Genomic DNA, 11520 nt, shown 5'->3' with positions numbered 1-11520 from the left:
TGTGTATGATTACTGAATGTATTTTTCCTGTAGTCTTCGGTCTCAAATAATAATGATGGATGTAATGCCAAAATTGCACACCCATGGGCAATTTAATAAATATTTATTACCTTGTAACAGATTTCATATATAAATTTCTCATATGACATTTGCTAACATTATTCACATGTTCTGTTTGTACTTTAAATCTCACTCTATGGGAATATAGATGATCGTTTTACATGTAGAGTTAGCATAATTTGTAGCTTCACGAGTTTATAGATTACCTTTTGAAAAGTTTAAGCTCCATCCCCCAATTAGTGGCAGTTTCAGTCAAAACCCTTACCTTGTAATCTAAGGAATAGAGTGATTACTAATGTTTTAAGATCTGATATGTAGTTCTGTCTGTTTTTATCGATCACAGTGTTTCATACAGTTTGGGAAACCACAAGGAAATCTGTATGATGTAATGAACAACTTGATGCAGTTTGAAGTGAGTATCTAAGGATTTATGCATGCAGTTTGAACGATGCAACATCAGCCTCGTAGATCCAGTACATAATGTCTGAAGCAAAGTTCAGACACTAGACATGTCCTGTCCAATTAACCACATTTGGGTTAAAGGGTAAATTCAGTTTTTGGCAGAATTATTCCTTTAATAATTTGGCCAAGATGAATCATTTTAAATGAAAAAGGCATACACACTGTTGAACAAAGAGTTGTAGGCTGACAATTTTACCTTTGAGGGGTTGATAAGATTGTTTAATTCAATTTTATTGATTTACAGGTATACATTGGTGTAATTTACTTTATTACATAAACTTGACTTAATTGTATTAAATAATGGTTTTATTCACATCTTTAGTGTTTCCGAAACTTATATTATACTTTCTTTAAAATATTGCTGTTGCTCAGCCAAAAAAATTATAGTGAGAAAAAGGCACAGGCTGGTTATAAACAAAATATTTGGTCAGACATTTTTGGTTTACTGGCAGCTAAGGCAATTTTGAATTGATCAAGATGTCACCTGTAACATAGAAGAACAAACGATAGCAATTTCTCAACTTAATCGAACAAGGCAAAATATACACAGGCAAGATCAGTTACTTTGCATCACTTAAATACAGTGGAAATACAAGTAAATCATCCTTTTGAGTATACTACTTTAAACTCTTGTCTAAATTACTTAGGGAACACTTGATATGGTCAATTTCAACTTAAGTTTGGATCTATAAAACACTCTTGGCAGGCCGTGGCAACACCAGTCTTAGTGCAATGTCAACAACACAAGCTGGCATGTAAGAGAGAGGGATCCAGAGGAGTTTGGCATCCCAGCCAGCACTGTATCGGGTCCTTGGGTGAGCAGCAGACAGAGCATGCTCCATGCAGTTGGTCACTTTACTCAAATCAGCATCACAAATAGCATTCATAATCAGCCTCTGTACGTTGATGTCTGGATTGAGAACAGCAAAAAGAAAAGGAAAACACAGAGGTTAAGAAATGACCAGTGTTTTACAGGCTAAAAAAGCACCACGAACCATCTGGTAATTTAGAAGCTGGTGATAATACGTGCAGGGTTGCCAGGTCTTGGCAGAATTTCCCAGCCCAACTATGCCCCAAAAACCACACAAAAACATCTGAAATTAGTTCAAGTTTGGGCATTGGAAGAAAGAGACACATTTTTTCTCCTTTTTCTCAGCCTTGCTATGGAAGAGTTGTTTACCCTGGTGAGCATGCATTTCTGATACAGTTATTATCCACGCCATAATTAATAACTGACTAATTAATAACTGTAAGTAAACTAGTTCAAGTGGTCATGAGCTGGATTTATTTAACAGTACTCAAACACGTCACAATATAGTACCATAAATAACCATGGATTTTCACGATTACGTTTCACTTTAACATAAATATAACATTAATATGGTAGATAATTAGCTAACTTAGCAAGCAGGTTTTGTGGCTAAAAGGTTCTGTTTACTAGGTTATTCTCTAAAACTATCACATAAAAAAATGTGAAAAATGTGAATTTATCTCTGTGATAACAAATTTTTAAATAAACTAGGGTTAGTTCGGCATCCAAGGTATCCAAGAGAAATTAATCATTTAAAATCATACTTTAAGGTGCATGAGTACCTTAAATATAATATCAGGTATACCTACACTTATCCAGATATTTTTCTCCATAGCTTTCTTTCACTTCAGGCGTCAGTTGGTTCCACAGGCGATGAAGTTCCCGTTCGAGTGGTTCCAGGCTTGTCACCTGGGTCTTGAAGAACCCAGGTTCTATTATACACACTTTGATTCCAAAATGTTGAATGTCCCTCCTGAAACAAAGATTTGAAGTGTTTGTATTTATGATGAACTCATAGCACAATCTAACTGTCATAAGATACAATTAATCCTTAATTTGGCAAGTGTATTGTTATATAGGAATTTTTTTTTCCACTTTTCTTGTGCCACATGGAAGAATGTGCTGCGTCGGAGGTTTGAGGTTAAAGATCCAGCCTTGGCTGGACAGACAGTCATTACAGGCATACTGCTATTAACTGCTACCTGGATTTGAACTCAAGATCTTCTTGTTGAGGTGCTTAAAGGAATACTCCAGTGGCTCTTAACTTGGAAATACCTGAGGCAATCAGAAAAGGCTTCCACTGCAAACTTGGAAATGCAGTATCCACCTCCGTTCGCTGCCACTCTGCCCAGCACTGAAGCCACATTAACAATTCGGCCACGGGCTCTCTTGACGAGTGGCAGAAAATTCATGGTCGTCTCGATCACACCAGTCATGTTGACCCTTAGAGTGCTGTGGAAATCCTCAATCTGCATCCATTCAGAAGGACCCATGGGTAACGAGCATCCTGCATTGTTCACGATCCCCCAGAGTCCTGCCATTGCAATAAGTGCAAATTTGTTGAGAACTCACAATGCAGCTAACAATGAAGTAACCAGTTAGCATATTTCACCTGCATAATGCTATCAATTCAATATTGTGTGACTGAAAGCAATCTCCATTTACAAAGAAAAGAATGGAGGAAAAGTAAATTGCAAAATCCCACTTATTGCAACAGTAGCCGTTCATCCAAGAAAATTTTGGTGTACTATGTAACATCACTAAGGATGACTGTCACCACTGAAACTGTGAACTCCCAAGATCCTCAGAGAAGTCATGAACTACAAACCACACCATTACCTATCACATGATTAGACACACCCATTCCCAGTCACACATATTCCTTTACACATCTCGGGCAGATCATTGTGGAGTCTGCCTCCTGCCTTTGTTTGTATTTGTTCGCATTTGACTGTGTTGGCCTAGTTATTGATTTTGCTTTAACCCAGTCCAGTCTGATGTTTAATCGCTTGAACTATTTCCTGTTCTATGTCTTTGAGTATCACCCTGCCCTTTGGTTTTATCTGCATCTAACCTGCCCATGTCTGATAGTCTGGAGTTTGCTTCTTTACTTTTGCATCAGAGCTACTATGCTATTGTAGCAAACAAGTAATGATTCACCTGTTTCCCTAAATCTTTTACACAAATATTGGCCCAATTCTTCATATATTTGCTTCAAGCATCATTGTGAAGTTACCCAATTTAATTTTTTTCAATAAATTGTAAGTTATTGTGACATTACTGAAGAACTGAACACTGTCTAAAAAAATATATGCAGCTCAGATATTGGAGAATATATTTACATAATTCAACAAATATTTACTTGTTAGCTCCATTAGCTTTGTAGCTGCAATGTAAAATGAAAGAATAATCAATGGGATTAGGAGCAACAAACATTTGTTTACATTATGCATTAGGATTATGGAATCCCTGGTGTCACAAAGTGTCTTCCTTTCATGTTTAAATATCTCAGGAAGAAAAACAATATAACAGGGACTGTGCTTGTCACATGTGCAGAACACAGAGCATGAAGTCTATTTTTTTCAGAAATACAAAAGGTGCACACAAGACCTTAGGGGACAGACACTAAACCTTTGGGGGAAAATGTATTTTGCAAGTGCAAACATAAGTGGATCCTTATTCTACCTCTTTTTCTGGCATTGTATGGCATGACTGCCAAAATCTGCCCCCTATGGAGTTTACTTCCATTCTGAATTTAACACACACTATCCAGCTAATAAAGGCCTTCAGGATATTCAAGATCATCTGAATATCAGAGCCATGTGTAATGGAGCTAAACTCTACTGGGTGACAGATGAAGAGCCTGGACATTTCTGGCTGTATCCCAAATGCTAGTGTTCAGGGTATAAATGGCATAAATGGGCTAAGCCCCTTTATTTTAATAACAAAAAAGATATCAATATATTATTGTTTATTGTTTATTGATTATGTTGGACTTTAGTTTAATTAGGTGCAGTAGCACCACCAATGGTTGCAAGAAAAATACACAGAATGGTATGAAAAAGTGACACTGGGGCTGATTTCTTTCTAGCTCAGACTGTAGATTCATGCAGCCTACTGGAGCCATGTCAGATCGTTACACAGAGTGACACACCCCCTAGATTTGTACAGTTGGGGCTAATACTATCCAGCCCAGTTCACTGACACATCCATAACGTGTCATCAGCCGTGACTGAGAAGATGTATAAGAAAAAAACTGGTGGGGTGTAACAAACTGAACAAGGTGGATTATTTTAAACTAGCTCAATCTGGCGACCTTATTAACTGTTGTGTCTGCTGCTCTTCCCAGTGTGATTTCTTCCCCAATGGGTCTCTATTAGTGCTTGTTGCATTTCCCATTTTTTGCAACATCTAGAAAGGCTATCAAATCAAAAGAACATCAGCTTATATCTGTCAAATAGCAACTTTTTTTTTAAATCATTGGTCAAGCAAAAGAGATAGTATTTAACAGAATTTAAAATGTATAGAGTTGTGAATGAGAATTATATGAAGGTTAACATTTGTTGAACAGCTGATATACTGTATATGATGGAGCTTTGCCGCAACTCCTCCCATGTATGAGGTACCACTTTTACACATTTACACTTTACATCATTACTCAATCATTTACATTATGTTAAATGTCAGAACCAACTCACAATTTCTCAGTCTTTATTCTGCCATGCACTAGTAGTGTATTATGGATAATACGCATGGTCTCTCAACCACCAAACCTACACTGTATAAGCACTCAAAAATAACAATTATCAAGAAGTCTTGTTACGACTGATTCTACATTCAAGTATTTAGGAGTTTTTTTAAGAAACACTAACTATACATTAACTAAGACACAAGCCTGGTGTTGTACACTGACCTCTGTCTCCAACCTCTTTCTTCGTCCATTCCACAGCGTTCTGAATGCTAGCTGTTCTAGTAACATCCAGTATGCAGGTCTTCAGATAAGGTCCCGTCACTCTCTTCAGGTCATCTGCTCCTTTTTCTGTCAAGCAACCAGCCAACACACGGAAACCACGTTTGTCCAGTCGTTTACATAATAGGTTCCCGAAACCTGAATCACAGCCGGTGACGAACACGTACTTCTCTTTGATTTTGTCGATTTCCAGGCTGTCACGGTACAGCCATATCAAAGCCCACAACAGCACAAAGGCACCAAGAGCGTACGAGAACAGGTGATCTTTACTGCATGGAAAAAAAACAAATTCATACATAAATACACTCATGTCAGTATGTAAAGGTACAGTCATGTCAGAATACAAAGGTACAAAGGCACTGTCTCATAATACAGATAAAATTATTATAAGATCTTAAAGAAATTCTAACATAATCTCTATATACTACATGTGTGGTATATGTGCAATTACCAGCACTTTTGCCACTTTTCCTTGTACTAAGAAAAATACAGAAAACCATTTTCTCAAATTTCACTTATAATGAAAGGGCAATTGTATATCATGCACCCTATGGAAAGTGTAAGTGCTAGGAATTTGGATAAATCTACACAGGAAGAGCTTTGGTAAGACATTCTCTGATGTCTGTCTCATTGTAAGACCCTTATTGCTAGACTGTAATGGTTGTAGTTTTGAAAGGTTTTAAATGTTTATTGATGGAAAACAACTTCCCCAGACTCTATATAAGTGAGTTTTGAGTAGAAAGGTTTTCCATACTTTTCTCAGTACAAGCAAATGTGTTGAAATTCTTCTGTGTAGTAATCACATGTATGATATAGATCTGGTACAAAGGCATTTAAAAATAATTACGCAGACCTGTAATGGAGTTGAAAATGAGATTTTGACTTCAATTTTTTTTAAAAAAATTACTGGGGTATTCTGCACTTTATAGTGAGATTTTATTCATCATATTTTTCAAACATTCCTACCTGATATATTCGTATATTAGCTCCATGTCCATGGGGAGTGCTGAATGATGCAGGTTCCAAACAACAACTGTAGAAAAAATATTTATATCAATAAAAATTTAAAAACTAAATAAATAAATAAAATAAACAATTCAACCATGTCAAACAAAGACCTCTTGAGAAATATGTTTCATCTACTTAAAATGTGAAAAATAAATTTTTATGTACATTTCTTTTTCTACACTACAGATTGCTCACAAGTAGCCCCAAGCAGCCCCAAGCAGCCCCACTACTTGATAAATGCCTGGCTTTAATTAGGTGTGTTCACTCAGTTGGCACCATAGCCTTCATTAACTTTGGTCAGTCAGTCAGAAACATAGCTTTGCCATTATAACCTTTGATAGTTTGGTTAGCACCATGGGCTCAGCGAACACACCAGACCCATGGTAAGAAAGCATGTGAACTTTTATTTACTGATGCTTGTGCTTCTTGGCATGGTCAATGGGCAGTAATGTAAAACTTAAAGAAACAAAAGTGAGGCTTTTCAGCTGACTTGCGTGCATTCATGTGCTATAAAAATAATCAGCTCACAAGATTAATGTAAAAATGGAAATATGAAATATCAAAAAATGTCGTATTTTGCCACCGCAGAAATGACTGGTATTCTTCCAGTTGCCTATTTTTCATATGCTTCAGCCACAGCAATTCCTGGGAATGAAATCTAAAAACTTTTTACATATTAAGTCCTTTCTGAGAAAATAACTCCCCTCCCTGATCACATTACTGAAAAATTGCAAAAGGAACTTTTACATGTGCTGGAGCAGACACATCACCCAAATCACCCCCATCCTGTGCATACAGCTAATTCAGAACTAATTACTAATTACTTATAAAATAAGTATAAATAATAATAAAAGCAACATACGACGCTGTCAATTTCAGTTACATAATGAAATAGATTGCAAAATTTTATATATAAATATTTGTGATTGTGTGGGAGTATATTTAAATTATACTTAATATCTATATCATATTTAATATATATTGTATTTCTGCTGTTGCAGAATTCATCCAATAAGACCTTGTTAATGCTAATAATATACAGTATGTGTAGGCAAACATAACTTACACAAATTGTAATTAGTTTTGTGATTTGTGTAATCTTGTATGCTATGTCCTATGTTGAAAACACCCTCACAACCTAAATTCAGTCACATAAGCATTGCTTTGGATGGAATTAATGTAAATTAATTTAGCTTTGCTATACACTTTATGACTAACAGTTTTAAAGGTACACTGTTCAAGGTACACATCCAAGCCAGCAATGTGGTGACCATGCCACTTGAATTGCTTAACAACTTACAAATACATGATTGAGCAAGATATATCAATACACAATATTATTGATATATGCCTACTGTATGCACACAGTGATAAGAAACTGTACTTACAGGTCATTAGACACACACAGACCTACAAGAAGTATGGATAGATTATATAAATAGATTATAGATTAACATAGATGACTAGATTAAATCTATAAATTAAATCTTAGAAATGTATATAGTAATCAAATTATCTGTAATCTGTAGAACTTCAAGCATATAACTTACACTACATGCCAGTACAGATCCAGCCACTGTTTTATTTAAGTGTTAAGTGGGAGCATGGAACAGGGACACACAGTCAAAGGTAAATCCATACTTATGACCAGGAAATCAAGTAGAAAACACAATACACTTAGAACCAGGAAGCACAGGAGCAACTATGAAAAAAATATATACTTGACCTAGAAACAATAGCTTAGAACTGCTGTATGCACATAAGTCATTGCAAAGACTGACAGTTAAAGAAGGAGCTTAATTAAGGTAGTTGGAAATGAGGAACTGTCAAAACAGACTGTTAGTAACACCTTGAAGAGAGAAGGGTGTAAGGTAAGTGGGAAGCCAAAAGGGTCACAAACATACATGTGCTGAGTCCGGAAAGCGAAAGTGGTCAGAATCATTGAAAGTTTCACTGTTTTTTCTTCTCAAATTTTAACAATATGTTCTTTTAAAATTACAACACACAAAAATGAACAATTTTTTAAAATGTTAACCCCTGCTTAAATGCAGCATTTCTTTACAAATGTGTATTTGCCTTATAGCCTTCGGCCTTCTCTGATGTGCATTGGTTAAATGCAGTTTTTCCTAAAGGATAATAAAGTTTATCACAAAAAACCTTTTCTATATGCAAAAAGTTGCTAATGTCACCAAACAAGTCAGGACCATAATATAGTGCCACAGGAATGAGTCCTGAAACCTGGAAATGAGTTAGCATTTTAGCACTTCCGGTTCTATCGTCCTGAAGTCAATGGGTTTTTTGAATGGGTTTTTGGTTAAATGCCTGAAATAAGGTCTGTGGTTAACATAGGCTCAAGATATTTTCACGTTTTATTCTATGATATAAAATACATCAGCAATACTCCACTCATGATTTTTTAAAGCTTTTACGTGTCTTGAAAAAAGGCAGTTGCTAACAAGTGGTTAAATGGGACTACAAAAGTTGTCAGGGTAATTAAACGTCATCACAACGAACAGGAAAACATCTACTATAGGAATAAACAAATGGAATTTTCTCCAAATACTGCAACAGGGACACATTCCCAAAAAAAGGTGGGGGTCGATTCATCCACAAAAAGAGCACCTTGGATCCTTATCAGGGAACATGTTTTTAAAATAAAGATTGAAAGAGTAGTCGGAAGCTTAGTGGTGGTGACGTTGAAGTCATGCGACTGTCGTGTAGTTTGTTTATAGCCTAACTTTAGCTTGGCCTACAAAAAAAAAAACGACATCCCTGCAGCACTCTATAGCATCCCCAACCACTAAGACTTACCACTAGCATGCATACTCAGTACAGAGAAAACAAATCCAGAATATATCTATGGCGCCCTCTTGCCTCTCCCAACCAACATCATGTTTTAAGTAATTCTCTTGAATAATCATCTTTTACAAAGTGAAAGCACTAAGATGAGGGGAATAGCTATGTTCAACTGAGGTTCTGACACTTTCATCAAGTTTTTTCATCAGGGATTTTGTTGTTGTTATTGTTGTTGTGGTTGTTGTTGAGGAAATGTCATTACATTTCATCGTATATTTTGAGTAGCTAAATTATGATTTAGTTATTTCTTTGAAAATGGTTGTTCATTAACATTTTAACATTTGATTGATTAAAGGACCCTGAATATATAGTAAATACAAATGTGGAACACGGAGACTTAGAAATACATAGTGTAAACTCCATACCCATTCACACTGCAGCCTAAGTTCTTATACAATTTGACATCATTGGAGCAGATGCACAAGGCAGTGTTTTTGGAATGCATGACAAATCCTGAGCTAATGCTATTATGAAACAAAGAGGCATTGCTATTGCTAGAGAAGTATGAGAATGTCTTGACTGTTTTCTCCCATATTGGCCAAAATGTCAAGTCTTTCGATGTTTCAAACCTATATGTGTTTTCAACATACAGATTCAAAGAACAACAGAATGAAAGGAAGAGGCTAATGAATTCAGAGTATGCATATTATTTCATCAGAAGTAGTGGATGTATAGATGCAATGTGGAATATATTTATTTCCCACATTCACTGTTATGACTGGTGGTATTTCACAGTCATTTTACAGTAATGAAGGTTTTAACAGTTTGAAAAATTAAAATGTCATAGTGATGTGTTCGTGGTAATTAATTAATGCAATAGCTTTTGACGTCACCAATTTATTCATTTGGCAGACACTTTTATGCAATGCAACTTACAAGTGATGTAAGCAATGGGCTGAGCACTTGAGGGTTAAAGTAGATTATTGGGTAACCACTATGAATTATTTAGTAACTACAGTGAAACTAATTGTAAACCCCTATTACCTATATTTTACTTTAAGGTTCCTTCACGCACAATTGTGATTATCATTGTTATTCCCTAGTTTTTTGTTATTACTTATACTACTCTACATAATATACTTGCTGTACTTACTGATGATATTGGTATCGATTATTTAACTACAAATCAAACATTTTTCAGCAATTTTTGTTAAAATCGTACATTCAAATTTACAAACACCCTGACCGCCAAAGGTTAAGTTGATGAATAAAGAAACTATCTATGTTCATTTTATGATCAGATTTGACTGTGCACAACTTTGATGAGCCAGTGTGACATACTATAAGCTTTCAAAAACGAAGAAAACTTCACCATGTAGCTAAACACTCTAAAATTATGGGGGCGGCCACTTAAAAAGGACAATGGAAGAATTCCTTTTTTTTAAGCCCCGGTTTGAAGACTTGTATGGAATTGTACAGGAAAGATGGAAGTTTTGAGGATAATAACAGTATCATATTATCCCTTTGTATCCATTATGTCTATCTTATGATGATAAGAGATGAAGTTTTGGGCATGTATGAAGAGAAAAGGTTTTTGTCTAAGACAGATTATTATATGTTAGCTACACTGGCCTCATAGCTTCATATGCAAAATTAAACAGTCAACAATCATGTTGATTGGTCACCTGCATTTGGATGGGAATTTTTTTCCCCAAAAAATACGTTTAGGGATTTACATACACTTAAATCAAGACAGAGCAGGACTGACTAAAATTGAACCAATAACATTTTCTGGTCCTGCTTCAGTTGCACTTATGAACATCTCTGGTTAGTCAGATTTGACTAGGAAACTTAATTGTTCAAACAGTAAAATTAATATTATTCAATAAATATTGTAACTTAAACCAATTTGGCATTACATGAACCAATATCTGTACAAATGATTAGATGTTGTATGTTAGAAATTTTACACAAGGCTAAATTGCAATCAGTGGAAAAGTATCATATTTGTCCTACCCACTCTGTTCTTACTAAAAGTCCTGTGTGCCCTCCTGAGCGTGTCCACTTGCTGCCTCAGAATGGGAAGGTTTCACAAAGGGCTTTATCCCTTGGGTTTATCCCTTAAAGCAGGTCCACTATTTGTAATCTCCAAGCTGTGCATAATGCTTCTTATTTGTGAGTGCATGTGTGTGTATCAGTGTGTGTGAGGGGCGGATCAGAATGACATGAGAACAGATTCCAGAAACAAAATTCCTAAATGCTTATATAACAGTCTTTCCTCCATGTTAAAACTTAAGATACTGCTGGAATGTCTTGTTATTCAGTGTATAACTGTATTGTCATTTCATTCATGTCATTCATGTTTAATTGGTTTTGCTTCTACTCAGATTAGTTTTACAGCCATATATCCAAG

The 11520-nt window shown here is 35.6% G+C and overlaps 1 protein-coding gene across 5 annotated transcripts; it reads right to left on the bottom strand.

Moving 5' to 3' along the window:
* Nucleotides 1-428: 428 nt before the first annotated feature.
* On the bottom strand, nt 429-11285 carry rdh5 (retinol dehydrogenase 5 (11-cis/9-cis)). 5 transcript variants are annotated; one of them, XM_026932803.3, is made up of 7 exons: nt 7862-8024; nt 7700-7721; nt 6270-6336; nt 5247-5572; nt 2609-2867; nt 2143-2306; nt 429-1432 (listed from the first exon to the last, which is right to left on the bottom strand). In XM_026932803.3, exons 2-7 carry the CDS (start codon nt 7704-7706, stop codon nt 1209-1211), a joined length of 1047 nt encoding a protein of 348 aa, XP_026788604.1. In that variant the 5' UTR covers nt 7707-7721; nt 7862-8024; the 3' UTR covers nt 429-1208. The 5 variants fall into 5 exon arrangements, with proteins under 5 accessions (XP_026788604.1, XP_034170310.1, XP_026788607.1 ...); XM_034314419.2 differs by lacking the exons at nt 7700-7721; nt 7862-8024 and adding an exon at nt 8038-8164 and having other exon boundaries at nt 445-1432; XM_026932806.3 differs by lacking the exon at nt 7700-7721 and having other exon boundaries at nt 445-1432; nt 7862-8023.
* Between the last annotated feature and the right edge of the window lie 235 nt (nt 11286-11520).

Source organism: Pangasianodon hypophthalmus, chromosome 20, assembly GCF_027358585.1.
Source record: "Pangasianodon hypophthalmus isolate fPanHyp1 chromosome 20, fPanHyp1.pri, whole genome shotgun sequence".
In the NCBI taxonomy this organism is placed as follows: Eukaryota; Metazoa; Chordata; class Actinopteri; order Siluriformes; family Pangasiidae; genus Pangasianodon; species Pangasianodon hypophthalmus.
The sequence above is the reverse complement of the archived record's forward strand: the minus strand, read 5'-3'. Positions and strand labels throughout refer to the sequence as shown.